A 19,003-nucleotide genomic window follows, 5' to 3' on the forward strand; every position below is an offset into this window, starting at 1 on the left:
TTTTTCTTTGGTTATTAATGGTAAGATTTCAAGCTGGATTTATGCTGAGAGCAGGTTCCGACAAGGATGTCCTCTTTCACCTTTTTTGTTTATCTTATGTTCACAATTGCTTACCAATCATTTTAAGCAAAATGATGAAGTTGTGGGAATCAAAATTGGTTACAATTTGCCGAAGATTTCTCATCTTTTATATGCAGACGATATCATTATTTTCTTTCATGCTAAAGTCCAAGATGTGAAAGAAGTAAAAGGAGCGTTAACTGATTTCTGTAGTTGGACAGGTCAGAAGATTAATTTGGAAAAATCAGTTATGTTGTTTGGAAGGCAAGTCAAGAGAAGCAGAAGAAAAGCTATTGAAAGAATCATGGGGTTTAAGGTGGTCAAAGAATTTTTGTATCTTGGTGTTAAAATGGCTTTGAGAAGGCTAGTAGCTGCAGATTTCCACTTCATTATAGAGAAAGCTCTTAAACTCACAATTGTTTGGGGCAGTAAGCAACTATCTTTGGCAGAAAAGATGTTGTTGATTAAAAATGTGATGCTTTCTATTCCTAATTTTTATTGCACTTTCTCATTGGTTCCAAAAAGTATTCTTAAAGAGTTAGACAAGTTATGTCGGGAGTTCATTTGGAATAAACAAAATAGTAAAGTGGGTTTGCATTATGTTAGCTAGACTAATCTGTGTAAACTGGTGAGATTAGGAGGAAGAGGCATTCACTCATGTGTTGAGATTGTGGGTGCTTTGAGAGAAAAATTAGCTTGGAAGGTCATTCAAGAAAGGGACTCTTTGTTGTATCAGACTTTGAAACCGAAGTATGGATTGTTGCTGGATGAAACAGCTCATGGCAGCGGATCTTCTTCAACCTGTAAAATTTCATCAAGTGGTAAGAAAGCAATAAAATCTGTAATAAGATGGAGAGTTGTTAATGATTGTTCTATCAGTATCCTCGATGACATTTGGATAATGGATAAAAAATTAAACAGTTGGCCAACCTTTGTCTCAATCCAAATGCAGGGGAGGAATTGGTTGAGAGTTTGATTTTAAATGGAGAATGGAATGTTTTGAAGTTAAAACAGCTATTTGGAGAGGAACTTATTAAAATCATTCTATTGGTGGAGATTCATTCGGATCAAAATAGTGATTATTTGGAGCTCATTCATCAAAATTCGGGATATTCAATCTCTTCTATGGTTTACAATAATTCATTTATGCAGGAGCTAGAATGTGGTTACTGGCAATGTTTGAAGAAGATCAAGTTAAGATACCGAGTAGAAGTTTTCGGGTGGAGATTGTTTAATAATGCAATCCCAACCTTTAATTTTCTATATCAAAGAAAAATTCAAGAGGTTGCGGGTTATCTGAAGATTTTGATCATATCACGGCAACTTGTGAGAAGATGAAGGAAGTCATTAGTTGTTTGAACAAATGGGGATTTGGATTTCAGGTTTTTGATTCCTTTCAACATTGCTGGGAATGAATGGAAGAGTGCTATAAAGCTCAAGGTTTTATTATTAATATTTATTGTAATGCTTAATATTTATTGTAATGCAGTCTATCTTACATGGAAGTCTAGGAACAAATTTATTCATGGAGGTAAGGAGGATTGCTCTATGTTCATAGCTTCAAATACTATAAGTTTTCCTTCCATTTCTTATATGTTTAACGGGGAAATTGGGACACTGGGGTACGAATCAGTCTTCTAGACTGTCTGAACGTTGGTACCCTCCTCCTCCCAATTGGATAAAAATCAATGTTGATGCATCTTTGTTACAATCATACAAAGCTGGAATTGGTGGTGTGGTACGTGACAGTGAAGGAAGATTTTTTTTTGGCATATGGTCATTCATGATTTCATTGGGATATTGCAAATCTAGAGCTTTTTTCGATTCATTTTATAGGGCAAATTAAAAAAGATTGGATGCAAGACTTCCATAGGATAATCATAGAAGGCGACAACTATAATGTTATCAAGTTCTTGCAAAATTTGGGAGGCAAATGGAGAGATGATCTTTTATTTTTTACGAATCAAAAGTTTGTTTTCTTTAATTGGGTTAAGAGGAGATGTAATAAGCTAGCTAACCTTTGTGCTAGCTATGCTACTTGTAGTGATTTTTGTTGGGAAGATTTTTCTTGTAATAAGATTCCTCCTATGTTTTCCAAATTGTTAAAGGGGGAATCAAGTTATGGTAGTAGTTTGTAATTAGGTTGCTTTTATTAATAATATTCGTAGCCTTTGAGCTTTTTCAAAAAAAAAAAAAAAAGGACTACAAGTGTTAAAGGATCTACTCAGGCTATGTATTTTGCATTTTGAATATAGCTAAGGATCATATTTCATTGATAGAATTTACTTATAAAAATAACAATTAATCCAAAGGCACCTTACATGGCATAAAATGCAAAACTCCACTAAGTTGGGTTGAATTTGGAATGAGTCAATTGATAGATATGCAATTAGTTAATCAAGCTATTGAGGCTCACAAATATTTGAATTCTGTCTTAGAGTTGTTTATCTTTCTAAGCTTTTAGCTCGCCAGATATTACACCAAACCATGTTTTGGATAAAGTAAAATACAATGTGGAGCCCCAATGAGAATCAAGTTGATTGATTACTCTAGTTTTGGTGTACATTTTTAATGTAAGATGAAGTATAATAAGATATATATATATATATATATATATATAAATGGTAAAAGTTTTGATGTTATACAAATAGGCAATGATGTTAATAAGAAACTTGTTGTTAAATAAATGAATAAAATTTTAGAAATGTTACTTTGTTGTTAAACAAATGAATAAAATTTTAGAAATGTTATCTCTTAATTAATTTGTGTTAAGAATTAAACTCCTTTGAGTTAGCAATGATTGTATATAAGAATTGAGTCATATGTGTATTTGTTGTGCCTTATGTGCAACCATTAGGGGCCATCGTGGAGTGTAACAGTAATCTTCTGAGGTTCTCAATCATCATAATCATTAGAAATAGGTTTAAAATGGCACACACTATAAACCACCTACTCTTTCACAGTTGCAGTTCTCATGTTTCACAGAGCTTTCTTTAACCAATACTCATCACCAATAATGCACTCCTTCCACGTATGCATATTATACTAATTTTTTACCATCATATTGTCATTTCCTCAGTATTTGGATTAATAAAATTTCTATAACCATTAAATTTAATAGTCCAATAATAAGTTAAAAAGCATACCATTAGTGCATCAGATAGATCTTCCCTTTTGACTTCAAAATCATCTGCTATTTTCTGATAAGAGAGAAAAATGAAATCTAGTTGTAAGATGTGCTTTTGCCTATTGATTAAAATAAGCAAGCAGCAACAAATAAGTGAAAAAGGGGGAAAACAAACTTTGAGATAGAGGTGCTAAATCAATAAATAAAGGCTGATGCCACAAATGAAATCAATGCAAGCAGCTGAAAATTGAAGTGGATGAATTATTGCAGTAAAACATATATGAAAGTTGCATTACAATGTTTTTCATTATAACAAATGCCGAAGACCAGTTAGCAGTTGGTTCCATAAATGCAATTAAACAATCCTCTTAAATGATTTAACTTCCACGAACAATATACATAACAAAAGAACCTATGTTGCACCAATACGGATACGGGGACACGGATACGACACGATATGAATACGGGACACAGCAATTCTTAAAAATAAAGGATACGGATACGGCATTATAATATATAAATCATACTTAAAAAATAACAAATTAATCAAAGTATAATATTTGAAATGACAAAAAAAATTGAAAGCAACATCATTTGTAGCATTGTATCTTATAATATTAAAATAAAAGTAAGCATTGAATATTTAAATGTCTAGTACAACAACAAAAACATAAACATAAATTGTCCAGCATAAGAAGTTTCAACTATTCAATAGAATGAATGATAGGATTAGCTTCTTCAGTGGTTTTTCATTGAATTTCTATATCATCTTCAATGAATACATAGCTCCAATTCAGGCTCATCAAGTGAAAGATTAGCAATTTCAAATATTCCCATATCCTCAAGAGATTCAAATCCATCTCCAACAACATCTCACATCCTGTTGTCTCATTCCATATAATTTGAAGTTTTCCTTGAGAAAAGCTAAAGGTTCGTATGCACATAAATTAAATCTTTAGCCCGTTGTGGAGTATTTTTGTTTCTCTTCATTGATTGGATGAATGGGTATGTGCTCCAATTTCTTTCAAAACAAGATGAGGATGAAACTTGGCCAAGCAATTTTATGACGATTGTTTGAAGTAGAGGTGATGAAGCTCCATATATAATCCATCATATTTTTGGATCAATTCTCCACCTATCACGCAATGACTCTTGGTCACCAAACTCTTCTAAATAACCAAAAAAATTAGCATGATCAATATTGACACTTCTTCTCTCCTCCTCATTTGGAAAATGATGCTTCAAACATATTTTCCTCATATTTGAAATTTCTAAATCTTTCTGTGGAGAAACTCTTTGAGGATCCTCTTGAAGTCATTCTTTAGTTATATATCTTCAAAGAATAGTAAAAGCAAATAATAAAAAATGTTGAAATTACTAAACAATAAATTGTAAATTAATAATGAAAAAAATGTTGAAATTTACCTGAGATTTAGTGAGTGAGCCAAGCAATATAAATGTGTATTACTTTTGCTCCACTTATCTTCTAGAATAGCATAAATAACATCCCAAAAGCTTGAGTCTTCATGAAGTGTTTTCCTCTCATGTCTATAGATAATTTCTTTTACTTTGGCTAGTATTGAATCTCATATCTCATAAATGAGATGTAAACAAGACTTATCCTTATCCGCTACTCTCAACATCTCATAAATTGGATCTGTGAAGTTTAAAATGTATTCAATCTCATCCCACCATAAATCATCTAAAAACTTCTTCTTTACATATCTAGCATTTCCAACATCATCTTCCCTATAACAGGATCATTTGACACTTATCACCATAGCTTGAAGAGAATTTTTAATTTTTTTTTAATCTTCTCAACATCACTATAACTCAGGCAAACCGAGTTTCAGCAACTGCAAGCATCTTTAAATTAGAAAAATCATTGAACATAGAGAGTCTCATGGAGTGATTCATAATACAATTCCAAATTACAACTGCATCTCCAACAATCATTGTGATCCAATGACATTCATTGTAAGTGATTTCGTTTGCCTCGATATTCTTAGCTGCACAAATGTTCTTCAAGGCAAAATTAAGCGTATGCACAACACATGGTGTCCAGAAAATATGAGGATAGGCTTGCTCTATAAGTAGACATGCAGCTCTACAAACAGGTGCATTATCAGTAATGACCTGGATGATGTTTGAAGGCCCCACCATCATGATAACTTCTTTGATTAAATTAGAAATGAACTTATCCTTGTACTGTCCTTCATAGTTTACAGTTTTGATAAACATAGGATAGCTCTCTATTACAGCCATGAAGTTGATAAATTGTCTTCTTTGTGGATCTGTCCAACCATCACAAACCAAAATAACTCATTTTTTCTTCCAAACTCCTCTAATAGGCTTGAGCAACTTCTCAATATTATCCCTCTCTCTTTGCAACAACTTCGTTCTAATAACATTATATCCTAGTGGCACGTATCCTGCAAGATTATTATTGCATGCATAGGTAAAGGCATTCTTATAATGTGGATTCCTTGCTAGGTTAAAAGGAAGTCCAACTGAGTAAAACATTCTAGCTATTTTCCCATCTAGTTGTTCTCTCATTTGTAAATTAAATGCTTTCTCCAAAGCATTATCTACAACATTTTTTTTCTCTTTGGTTCAAATCCCTCCATCCGAAAAGGCCCTTTATTTACAATATTGTCATCACTTCTAATTGAAGAAGATGATGAAGGATATGAAGCAAGAGTGCTTGGAAGTGGAATGTATTTTGGAAGCTCTTTTTTAGTCCTTTGCTCAGCTTTACTGATTTTTCTTTGTAATTCAGCCATTTGTGATGAGCTTACATTCGGGCATACTTTAATTCCATGACCACTAATATTCAACAAATGAGCTTTAACTCTATAATATGATCCTTTGTATGTGGCATTACAAAAAAATTACATTTGAATGCAATATTGCCACCCCCTTCTGACGTTTTACCTATTTTTGTCACATAACCCCACAAAGGTTTGTTATCTTCAATATTGGTTTCTAATGGACCATCAGCAGACCCAATTCCTACACAACCAGAGCTCATTATCTTACGAAGGATCGACACAAATTAATCCACATGAATTTGAAACATGAAAATTTTTAATTAAAAATGTAGATATGTTGCGTCTATGCCGGGGGTCTAAGGGGGCGCTGCCCCCTAGCGGGGTTCGACCTGTGGTACCGAGGGAACAAATTTTTATTGTAAGAGTTGCTTTAAAGTTATCTCTATACCGAGCAGTACCGAGTAGTACCGAGCTCTGATACCGAGTGGTACTGAGTTCTAGTATCGCTCGATACCGAGCAGTACCGAGCGATACCGAGTATCGAGCGGTACCGAGTGATACCGAGCAGTACCGAGCGATACCGAGTACCAAACGGTACTGAGTTCTATTACCAAGCCTACAATTAAGAAAACGAAGAAAAACAAACCTTCAATGCTCACGTCGCCTTCACTGTTCGTTTCGTCGAGTCGCTCCGTCGACGAAGGATTTTATCGACTTTAATGCTCGCGTCGTCGAGTCTATTTGTAGACAAAGGATGATCGTGTCCGCTTCTATGCTCGCGTCGTCGAGCCTCTCCTTCGACTATAACGAATAAGATGAACACCTGTGCGGAAACGAAAAACCTAGCTCGCTGAAATGTTTAAGCCGCATAAATGTATAGGGATATCGAGCGGATAGCTGAAATGAATAGGGCAAATTACGGCTCTGTTTTTTTTTTTTAATAAGACACGTATCTGATATGCGTGTCCGATTAAATTTAAATAATATTTTAATTGGGCACGGCAAAGCTGTATCCGACATATATCAGTGCCGTATCGGAGGCGTATCTGTATCCGACACGTGTCCAATACAGAATACCTCATAAATAGGCATATCCGTGCAACATAGAAAAGAACTTGATATTTAAACTCTATATCTTCATTGCTTATTTTACTTATTTTGCAAACTTCTTCACATGTTAACTAGGTATAGTGTAAATGCATCAACTGCACATAGTTTTGAATTATCTAATATAAAATCACTCAGATAAATAAAAGAAAACAGTTGCCTTAAAGTTAGATAGTCTAATTTTTTGCATGTAAAGTTACATCAAATTTACTTCTTTCTCAACTATATAGTAAGTTCCAATTAATGAGTTTAATGGATTAGATTAAACATGAAAATTGGACTGCTAAGATCTTTTGAAGGAACTCCAAACAGCTTTTTAACTGTAGCATATATTATGTTAACATACGCCAAAACATTTATGCAACATGCAAGGTTTAAAATTGTACAATTGGGTATTGAGGCAGTATTGAGGCATTTTTGTTCGTTGGGTGAGGTGTAAGCCTCAAAATCCAAAAATTGTGTAAAGTGAAAGTAAAGGTTTAAAATGATTTTTTATATAATACCCAAATAATATGTTAAAAGATAACATATTAACTTTCTATTTACTATGAAGTAACAAATTGATATAAATATGAAGTAAAAAATAGCACAAGACGTAAAATGACAAGTACTAAATTATTAAAAATAGAATTGAAATATAAATATTACAAGAGCAATATAAGAGTTGCATAAAAGTGTCATATAACATCAAGTTCAACTCCAAATTTATTTTTTTCTCAATTCCCTACTCATGCACATTTAATTCCAAAAGAAAGCTGAAAAATTTCCAACAACTCAAAAATCATTTGCACTATCATCACAAAGGACGACTTTATTTGAGAAGTCATCATAACAAATTGTTCTCTCCCTTACCTAATCCTATGGAGTCCAATACCTCCAATTTGTTTATTCTTCATTTATGTAAAGTCATCTTTTTCCATATATATTTGTCATAAAAATAAAGATGAAATGAATACAACAAAATTTTTAAAGGAAGCGGTAGTGGTATGCGGCTTTCAAGTGATCCTTGGCAGCAGCTATGATGATGGTGGCTACGGCGAAGGCGACGTGCAATCGAGAGGAAGTTGTTGCGTCACAGGGGTGCATGAAGATGTGATTTATTTAGGGCATTAGTTTAGAATTTAAGTGTGTGTGTATATATATATATATATATATAGGCATATGCAACGAGGCAAGGTGCATCTCAAGGAATGCCTCGGCCAAGCTGAGGCACAAGCCTCATTAAAAAAGCTCGGGGTATAAGTCTCGATGCATTTTTCACTAGAATTGCGCTAAGGCGGGTATGCACATTAGATCCTCAGCATTCACCAACATTATCTTTAAATTCCTATTCTTCGAAAACATGTTGTTTGAAGACCATGAAATTGCACCAACTAATCCACGGCCTTTTTTTGTTGCTAGGACACATTCCAAAGATTATTGTTATACTTTTCCCAGAAAATCAGTGAAGCCGCATCACCACTTAAGAGGTGGACAAATCAATTTTGAAGATAGCGTAATACACTTTTAGGATATTAATTGGTCCATTACATAAGTGCTTAGGCAGATTTAATTTAAATTTGTGTATTTTTGGAAAGTATATCGTTTCTTTGTTCCAATAGGTTGGGATGTGCCAGTAGTTTCCAGACCAACGGTGGAAATCTAAAGACCTTTTGAAGCATCCAACATGTGTCAGCCCAATTTTTGAGGTGATATAAACTTGACACATGTCAAACACAAACATGACATCCCAAATGGATTATAAAAAAAAAAGTGATTTAAAACAAAAGTCAATAAATGAACTTAGAACAGACTTATCAAAGATGAACGCAAGAATGTAAGTGATATATTCTAAGTCCTTTAATCTTTCTAATGCGTGAATGGCAATAAGATGCACATTTTTTTCTTCAATTTTTTGAAATAGAAATTTCTTACACATTCAGCATAGGGGTGAGTGATCCTTCTTAAACTTACATGTGTGAAATATACGGGAAAATAGCAGCTTAAAACCTCAAAAAGATCCTGAGCAACATGTTCTGAACCCAGTTGTGACAGAAATAATTTGACAAGACTCTGGACTAGATGAAACGTAAGGACCAAGCACCGTGGATCCTTCTCTTGATCAACCGCTTGAATTAATCCATAAACAAAATCATCACCCTGCATAATTTCAGCTGTTTGATAAATGGGCAACATAATGAGAATATGTGACGTATCATAATCAAGCAGAGTATAAATTCAAATGGATCACTATAGTAATTTGATAAAAACATTCATATTACTTATTGAATATAAAGGAATCAGATTAAGAATCAAACTTATGTCCCGATTGAAGGGCATTAAGATATCCCCAATATGATAGAAATGGCAAAATAAACAGTGGATGGGTTACTGTAGCTGCTGAATGTAAATATTTAGGTCAAACCAAGCTAACCAACCCCTCCTTTCTTTATTTATTAGCTTTCGGGTATTGGGCAAAATGACCAAGTTGTGAACAGCTCTGGCAAGGAAAAATATGCATTATAGTAAAAGACCAAGACCCAGCAAGGCTCATTGAAGGAACATACTCTATAATGCTGCGAAGGACCTCTAGACTAACAATATTAATAAATGATAATTCAAATTTAACTTCTAACAACTTAACCTATTTGTAAAAATGATATGTTTAAATTCATCAAATCACTTCCATAGTAAAGGATGATCAATCAGCATAACAATGATTATTTTCAAGTAAAAAGGGAAACTGATACATGCAAATGGTATAGAATAGTCAGGCTGTAACAGATGAGCACTACCAGAGATGCTATCGAGTCGGAGTGGGCATCCAGCAAGCATTGAAAAACTTCAAAGCACAACTGCGGATTCAAAAATAAATGATAACATCAAACTAAGCACTAATATCATTAGAAGATCATTGTTTACACAAGTTCATGCATAGTATAAGACCTGAGAGATCTAACCTTACGATCATGCATTGCTAGCAACTGCACTTGTACATTATCCAACATTGATTGAGCTAGTGTCCTGGCATCATTATCAGCAAGCATGCCAACATTACTCTTCCTCTTTAGAAGTGCCAGGCAACCAATGAGTGCCCCACGCAAAGATCTCCAATCTGCCTAAAGTTACAGCAAATATTATATTACGTACAAACCAAGATATAGCACAAGTAAAAGCACTAAGTAGTCCCTTAATATGTAGGCTATGTATAAGTTGGATGAATCAATATTTCAAAAAGAAATGCATGAGAAAAAGAATGAAGAATAAAGCATTCAACTCACCAGCCTTGATGAGAAGAATCCAGCCAGACTACTTATTGTAAAACTGTCTAAGGCTTTGCTTAAAAGACAGATAAGAACTTCAGCAAGAAAAAGAATACCTGCGTACATAAGATAAGTGTAATACAACTTGGACAATGAATTTAAAAATATAAACAAAAAAAACAGGTATGAAGCATAGGTCCATATTGACCATTTTGCATAAATATTTGCATTTATTGTAAAGCTTTCTCTCGTGAGTTCAAAACCAATTTGATCCTCTACATCATACAACATTTCTTCTTCGAGAATTCCTACATTTGGTTCATCAATTAAGCTAACAAATTTAAACACGGTCATTACCCAATCCAATGAGATTGGAAATAATTTTCATCTATCGATTAAAATGAAGTGCATTGGCCAAATGATAACTCCTCTTTATCTTTCTCCAACTACGTTACTATATATATCCATTATAGTATACTACTTTAACTTGCATGAACTTCTTGAGAAAAAGCATAATAACTAATTCTCAAACATCATTCAATATTTTTAAAGCTCAGAAAAAGTATAACATAACATGAGGGATTCTGTAAATATTAATGATGCAATATCTAATCAATCTCAGTTACCAAATAAACAAAGATTTTATGGAATTCATGTGCTTAATAAATACATAAATAGACGTTCGTAATAAATAAAGAAATAGACTTTCTCAGATGGATAAAGAACTGTTAGAAAAGAGATAGAAAATAAAATTACAACGAAGCATCATTAATGGTTGATGTTTCCTATTTTTTGGTTACATCCATATGTAAGCATGTGGGGGCACAACGACAGGGTTCCTGTTAAGAGTTTGGCAGCGTAGAATACACGTACATTTAATCATAAAACAACAGAAAATGACATGGAAAACTCACAGATTTCAAGAAAGAATAGCATATATAATCCCCTTAGTTGTAAGCAAGATAGGGACCCCTTTTCTACCAAGATAGGAGAGTTAAATAGAAGTTAATGGTAAGACGAAAGGTTGTAATTTGAACATTTCTGTTATTTCCCGCATGGAGCCACAATACTCATTTAACCCTTGATCAAGGGAAAGTAGCACAATTTTGACCATGCACACTGGGCATTCCAAGTAGTCACATTAATCAGGCGGGCTCATTCAAGAGTGTCCACGTCTACTCCAAGTCATTGTTGTATGGTTATAAACATCAGTGTTGAAGAGATGGAAGTTCTTTAATAACTAGCCCGTCTTGAGCTGAACTATTCTTGGGACGATCTAGCTGAGTTATAGAGGCAGGTCAGCTCATCTTGTCATAGAGGGATCCAAGTTGTGATTTAGGTTTGATGCTTCGATATGGCTCTTCCGACAAATCCAAGCTAACTCAAGGCTTTTGTCATTTTTAATTCAAACAAGAATGGTTGATATATCAAGCTTAGATTGGAGGCTAGAGGCATAGTGATTGTGTGGGGGTGATGAGAACATCAGCAGAAGATTCAGGAACGTCTATCACCGGAAGCAGTGTAGATCGACGGCTACAATTAGGAGCCTTTGATTTGATATATTTCATCTATTAGTTTATTTTATTTCAAGTTTGACAATTGTACCCTTGCTTGTTTATTGTTTTGAGTTGTAGCACTGAGGGCATTTCAATCTTTTCTTTTCTTCTCTCTTTGAGGCCTATATAAGGCCCTTAGTCTTGTATTAGGGTTAATATGAAATATATTCCTGGTTTTCTTCTTGAGAGCTTGTGAGTTCTTGAGCGATGAAGTCCCAAGGTGGGGGCAAAAGAAATACCCACCAGTCGCCGGAAGTGTCCCAGGCTCGTGGTTCGACTCCATGCTTCCAACCGCCAGTCATCCCTTCCCCTCCTAGCCGTTGATCTCAGTCCCCACCTCCTCCACCTTAACATCGGCCCAAGCCCGGCCTACCATCCTATATGCCGGCCCCTAGCCCCTCTCCCGTCCATAACCGCCAAGCTAGCCCACAACCCCGGCCTCCTTCCCCTACCCCCTCTACTAGTTGCTGGCCACACCTCCATTTCCCTCTTGATAATGATTTCAATCATCATTAATACATATCTAGATTAACCTAAATAATTTGTGGAAAGAATTGAATTCAATTTGAATTTCAAATACTTTCCTAAATTAACTAAGCTAAATAAAGAAAGTTCCTAAATTTAAGTATAATTTAATTTTAAATTAGATTTGATTTAATTACCCTTTTCCTAAATTAGAATCATGATTAAGGAAGTTTTAAATTCTCTCTCAATTCCCCTCTCCCCCCATGCATGTCGACATCCCCTAGCCCTCTCTCTCCTCCCTCTCTCTCTCTACTTCCATTATCCCTAATTTGAATTTGAAACTCAAATTTTCAAAATTCAAACCCCTTTCCTATTTCAACTAAATCTAAAATTAATTTCAGATTTTATTTACCTTGCCATATTCCAAACCCTAACCCTAACTTTGCAAAACAAACCCCTCCCCTCCCTTGGTCGACCCTCTCTCCTTCTTCCTCCCTCTTGGACTTTCTTACTTCATGAGTTATATTCCAAGAGAAGAAGAAGATAATCATCCCTTCCCAACTTTCTTACTAGTGCATGGCCGATCCCGAGCGTGACCAAGGATTCGTCTACGACCCACAAGGTTTAGTGGATATTCTTCGGTCCCCTTTCTTCGACCTCAATTTGAAAGTTGACGACTCCGTTGAAGATTACGTCCATCGCATTCTATTCACCTTGGCACCATCTATCGAAGAGCATCTACCCTCCGAACATTGGCGAATCATCAGACATCCACCCACATCTCCCCCTCCGGCTAACTTTCTGTGGATCAAGACCCTAAGTGTCCTATCACTTATAGTGGCATCGTTAGGATTGCTGAGATTCTCCTTCTGCTAAGACCTTTCAAAGAGCTTGAGTGAGGGAAACTCAATGTGACTTTTCAAACTATTAAGTAGTGGATTTAAAGTTTACAACATTTAAGTTTATGCTTTATGATTGAAATTATTTTAAGTTCTTGTTATTCTACCATGTAACTGATTGCCATAACAATATTAATATTCTTAAATTCCTAAAATTCCCTCTGGTGAACATTAGTTTATTGTTACTGCGCTTAAATCAAGTTTTATAAAGTTCTAAAGCAATTCATATTTTGTTTTACATCAACTGTACTTCAGAACATAATTCTAGAGTCCAAAAACACAGAATAAAAGGTACATCAAAAATATATTTTTTATCAAAAGTAAAATAATATATTTATTTTTAATAAATTAAAGCAATATCTTTATTAGAGGAAATTCTACTTTTTCTTTTAAAAAGAAGATTATTCATCATTATTCTTCTCATCTAATTTCTTGTTGATCAAATTTTCCTACTGATGGGCATCTCTTCACTTTCTTCAAAAATTCATGTCAAAGGCTTGCAACATTCTATCTTATTCTCAAAATAAATTAGCCAACTATTGCTCGTAGGCCTGCTTGATTATGCTTTTATCAATTCTGGAGTCTCCATAGAAATTTTCCTCAATGCATCATGGAGGAATTTCAAGGAAAATTTTCACCTTACCCCACGTGGTGGGATAAAAGCTTGTTGTTGTTGTTGTTGTAATGCATCATGGACTAATTTTAAGGAAAAATCTTCCTTCTTAAGGGCAGATTGGCCATGATTTTTCTTGTTATTAATAACCCTTTTAATATAATTTAATTTGTCTTTGACCATTACTACTACGACACTCCATAAAATTTAAAAAGTTATATATTAGCATCATATAAGCGATTTAGTAAATCCCTTTTATTCAGGATCTATTATCGAATCCATTTCAAAACTTTATTTAACAAATTATAATTAATAAATAAGCGAGATTTTCCTCACTTTTCCTACAGCATTCATGATATAAATTGCAAAACAACTCTAGAGACAGCTTGATTTTCTAATAGTTGTCTTTCAAAGAAGAACATGAATTTCATTTTTACAAAAATCAAAGTACTATTTTGTTTATTTGAGAAGATCTAACCTTTGTAAGAATATTCTTTTCATAAAATCCATCAATATATGGTAAGGCAACACCACTAACAAAGGGATAGGAATACAATATTCCTCAATGCAGATTGCAGTAGAAGTTAAATTGTACTTTGTTCACATTTTATCTCCACCAATCGATGTAAAATTCTAAGTAATTTTTTTAAATATTCAGAAGGAATTATTCCTTCTTGTGTGCAATTTGATAGGAAATACTTGAGTTCGCAAGTAACCCTAAGGTAATACATCAGTTCGCAAGCAATCCTAACCCAAATCGATAATCAAACAGCAAAATTAATGACGTCCACAGCAGGAAAAACAGCAAAACTAAGAGAAAACTGAGAGAAAACTCAACAATGGACTTGTATTCCACTAGAAGATGAAATAAAATAGCAACGATGCAATTGTTCTTCAATTCGAGAGGAAGAACTCTCCAAATCTCTAGCCGTAGCCTAGAGCCCAAGCACAAACCCTAGATCTCAAAATTACAATTCAAACTCAAGATCCCCCCAATTACCTCCTAAGCTCTTAATTAACATCAAAGGACAATTACAAACTTCCTAAACAACCCCTTCATTCAAATTTTCCCTCCTAAGTTTGAATTAATCCAAGAATGGCCCACTTAGAGCTTCCCCCCCCCCTCCTTTCTCTCTCTGTTTTCAGCCCCTTGTGGGGCCTGCCGGGTGTAGACAAGGACCGGTCCAGCCGGCCCCTCCTGGGCCAGCGGCATATCATTACCCCCCTCCCAAAGACTCACTGTGTCCTCAAGGTGGAAAGAAGGGAATTGATCCTTTATTCTATCAAATGGTTCCCACGCAGCATCGAAATGAGGGAGGTTTCTCCATTTAATCAGCACTTCTTTATTGCTCTTTTTCTCTGATCGGACTCCTGCCAGCTCTAGTGGTTCGAAAACCACTTCTAAATCCTCCATCATAATATCTGGTAGTTATTCACTCGTTGCATGCTCCCCTATGACCCTCCTTAGTTGAGACACATGGAACACTGGATGTATAATGGCTGATGGGGGTAACTTCAATCGGTATGCCTCCGCTCCAATCCTGTCCAACACTTCATAGGGGCCAAAGTACCTTGGTGCCAAATTCTCATTCCTCCTAGCTACTGACCTCTGCCTGTATGGCCATAGTTTCAGAAACACCTTCTCCCCCACGTCAAACTACATGTCTCTCCTGTGTGAGTCCGCTGCTTCTTCATGATCTGTTGTGCCTTCATCAGATGTCTCTTCAATTCTTTCAGCACCTTGTCCCTTTCCTCCAGGTACTGCTCAACGGACGACACGAGTGTACTACCTCTCCCATAGTGCACTAGGTGTGGTGGGTCCCTTCCATACAGCACTTTGAATGGGGTCATCTGGAAAGCTGAATGGTACGAGGTATGGTATTGCACCAATACTCCGCCCAAGGCAGCCATTTTTCCCACATCCGCAGTGTCTCCAACACAAAACACCTCAAATAGATCTCCAAACTCCGATTTACCACCTCCGTCTGTCCGTCTGTCTGGGGATGGTAGGCGGTGCTTCTTTTGAGGATAGTGTCTTGTAATCGGAACAGCTTCCTCCAAAACTGACTGAGGAACACCTTGTCTAGATCTAACACTATCGATTCAAAGATCCCATCCAGTCTAACAACCTCCCTGATAAATGTTGCTGCCACTGACACTGAGGTGTAGGGATGGCGCAAGAGGATGAAGTGTGCATACTTACTAAGTTTGTCCACCACCACCATGATGACAGTGTATCCTTCTGATCGTGGTAAGCCGTCAATGAAGTCCATGGACACTTCCTCCCATACTCTGTTTGGAAGTGCCAATGGCTGTAGTAGTCCTCCGGGAGCCATAGCCATGTATTTGTTCCTCTGGCACACTGCACACCTGGCCACCAGCTCTTCTACATCTTTGTGCATCCCTTTCCAGTAAAACTCATATGTGGCGCCTTCTATATGTCTTATGTATCCCTGAATGACCCCCACTGCGCTGTCATAAAACTCCTGTAACAAGTGAGGGATATGTATAGAAGTTTGGGGCATCACAAACCTCCCTTGGTACAACAGTCTCTCCACCTTAATATAGTAACCAGAATGGCTACTCCCGTTCTTTATCAGATCTTCCCTGGTATTTTCTCAATTCTTCATCCAGCATGCTTTCTTCCTTGATGGCCCCCCAGTCGACCATCAAGGGTACAGACAGCTAATTCCTGGAGCTCCCCACACATCTGGATAGAGCGTCAGCTGCTTTATTTTCCAACCCTGACCTGTACTAAATCTCGAAATCGTAGCCCAATAGTTTGGATAGCCACCACTGATGCCCCTCAGTCATCATCATATGATGCTCCAAGAGGTACTTTAAGCTCCTCTGATGAGTCCAGACAATAAAGTGTCGACCCAATAGACAGGGGCGCCACTTCTGAATGGCCAAGACAATATTCATCAGCTCCCTCTCGTACACTGACTTTAGTCTTGCCCTGGTAGATAGCACTTGACTGAAGTATGCTATAGGCCTGTGGTTCTGCATCAACATTGCCCCCAGCTCATATCCTGATGCATCGGTCTCTACTACAAAGGCCTGACTAAAATCTGGAAGAGCTAGAACAGGAACAATGGTCATGGCATTCTTTAACCTCTTGAAGGCTTGGGTCGCTGCATCTCCCCAGGAAAAGTTATCTTTCTTCAACTGCTCAGTCTAAGGTCATGAAATGGTATCGTGCCACTTCACAAACTTCCTGTAATAACCAGTCAATCCTAGGAAACCCCTTAACTCCCTTATGTTCCTAGGCAGTGGCCATTTCTGAATTGTCTCAATCTTGGTTTGGTCCGCCGCCACTCCCTCTTAGGATACCACATGTCCCAAATACTACACGCTGGACTGAGCAACGCAGCATTTCTTTAGGTTGGCTCTCAGCTAATACTTCTACAGTACTTCTAAGATCACCCTCAAATGTTCTAAATTCTCCTCCACAGTCTTGTTGTACACCAGAATGTCATCAAAAAATACTGGGGCAAACTTCCTGAGGTGCTGCTTGAATACCTTTTCATCAAAGACTGAAAAGTAGCTTGAGCGTTAGTCAATCCAAAGGGCATTACCAGAAACTCATAATGTTCTTTATGTGTCCTGAAGGTTGTCTTTGGAACATCTGCCTCCTTCATTCTGATCTGGTGGTATTCGGATTTTAAGTCCAGCTTGGAAAACACCACTGCCCCATATAGCTCGTCTAATAGCTCATCAATCATCGGAATTGGGAACTTGTCTAGTACAGTGCCCTTATTTAGAGCCATGTCCACACAGAATCTCCAACTCCCATCCTTCTTTTGATCAGGAGGACTGGACTAGAAGAAGGTTTGTGAGTGATCAGAAGGCAAAAACTTTTCTTTCATTTTTTCTTTCATCCTATCCCAATTTTGGATTTTTTTCGTTTCCCCTTCTTAGTCTATTGTTTTGAAGATTTTTCCACCAAGTTAATGCATGACCGGTGAGTTTTAAGCTAGCAAACTTAACTTTCCTATTATAAGGTATTTCTTTCATTCGAAAAATTGGTCCATCTTTTCTATCCATTCGATGAATTGATCGGTTGTAGCTTACCTTCAAAGTTATGGACGTCAATTTTTATCCCATGATCCTAATTCCTATGACCTCTATTTTGATTCCTAGAGATTTCTTCTTCACTTTCAGAATTTTGGGCATTAGCATTATTGACATTCAAATTTGCAAGAGTGTTAGCCATGTTGTTTATTTGATGTTGTAAATCAGTCAATTGTTGCATCATTTGTTATCAATCCCCTTGTTTGTTTTGATTAGCCATTTTATTTTAAGAAAAAACTCACACACTAACCTAGGATATGCTAACCTAGGCTCTAATACCAAACTTGATGCAGACAACTAGATAAAAAAACCAAAAGAGAGAACACAAGGGCTAGCAGAACTTTTCTCGATTCAAAATTTAGAAAGCCAACACCAAACAAACCTCCAAACAAACAAAAGTTGGACAAAAACGAAGCTAAATTAAAAATAAAACAAGCTACCCTCAGAACAACCAACTAGTAGTCACCTCACATGCAACGAAATAGTAGGTAAAATAAAAGAAATGCTTAAAGGCATGCAAACCAAAGGTCCACCACAACTACTTTGGGCCAACGTCCACAACAATACTCCTCCGGAAATGCTAACAAACCGGCAAACGATACTTTCAAGAGCTTGAGAAGAAAGATACAAGTGGGGTGGAAACTTGTGGAGAGAAGAAGTAGGTAAGAAGCCCAAGACAAAATCGAAGAGAGGAGAAGAGAAGTGAAAGAAGCTCGCAAGCTTTCCCAAGAAGAAACCCTTAGGTTTTTAGAAAACTTTACTCACCAAACAACAACAACTAAATGCTTCAAAACAACATATATATATATAGGTGAAAAGATAAAGCCAAACAGCTCCAACCACCTCCAGCTGAACCAACCAAAAAAAGGGAGACAAAAGACCAACAAAACACACCTAAAGCAGCACCTAAAAGGTCACGCGAGAAACAGAAACGGCCAGCCGCGGGAACAAGCGCCAGGTAGAGAACCCGAGAGGCCAAACAGAGAGGCGAAGAACCCGAACCACCAATTTATGAGCTGAAAAAGGCATCCCAACATCATAATGAGTTGAATTAAGAAGCAAAACCAGCAGTTCACCAAAGGGGCAGTA

At 36.4% G+C, this 19,003-nt stretch overlaps 1 protein-coding gene across 13 annotated transcripts in view; it reads right to left on the minus strand.

Annotated features, from left to right (window-relative positions):
- LOC110095659 (MMS19 nucleotide excision repair protein homolog) overlaps positions 1-19,003 on the minus strand; it is a 97,662-nt gene that overhangs the window by 71,691 nt on the left and 6,968 nt on the right. For 10 of the 13 annotated variants that reach the window (XR_003702153.1, XR_003702152.1, XR_003702157.1 and 7 more), the window contains 5 exons: positions 10,326-10,423; positions 10,005-10,163; positions 9,840-9,899; positions 9,019-9,204; positions 3,207-3,260 (listed from right to left, as the gene is read on the minus strand). Coding sequence is in view for 7 of the 13 variants with exons in the window: in XM_020821282.2 (XP_020676941.1) it covers positions 3,207-3,260; positions 9,019-9,204; positions 9,840-9,899; positions 10,005-10,163; positions 10,326-10,423 (557 nt within the window). In the remaining 6 variants the exon portion in view is untranslated. Of the gene's footprint in view, positions 1-3,206; positions 3,261-9,018; positions 9,219-9,839; positions 9,900-10,004; positions 10,164-10,325; positions 10,424-19,003 lie in introns of all 13 variants that reach the window. The other 3 variants (XM_028698842.1, XM_020821289.2, XM_020821290.2) reach the window with 3 other exon arrangements.

This window comes from Dendrobium catenatum, unplaced genomic scaffold, assembly GCF_001605985.2.
Source record: "Dendrobium catenatum unplaced genomic scaffold, ASM160598v2 fragScaff_scaffold_1163, whole genome shotgun sequence".
NCBI classification, from domain to species: domain Eukaryota; kingdom Viridiplantae; phylum Streptophyta; class Magnoliopsida; order Asparagales; family Orchidaceae; genus Dendrobium; species Dendrobium catenatum.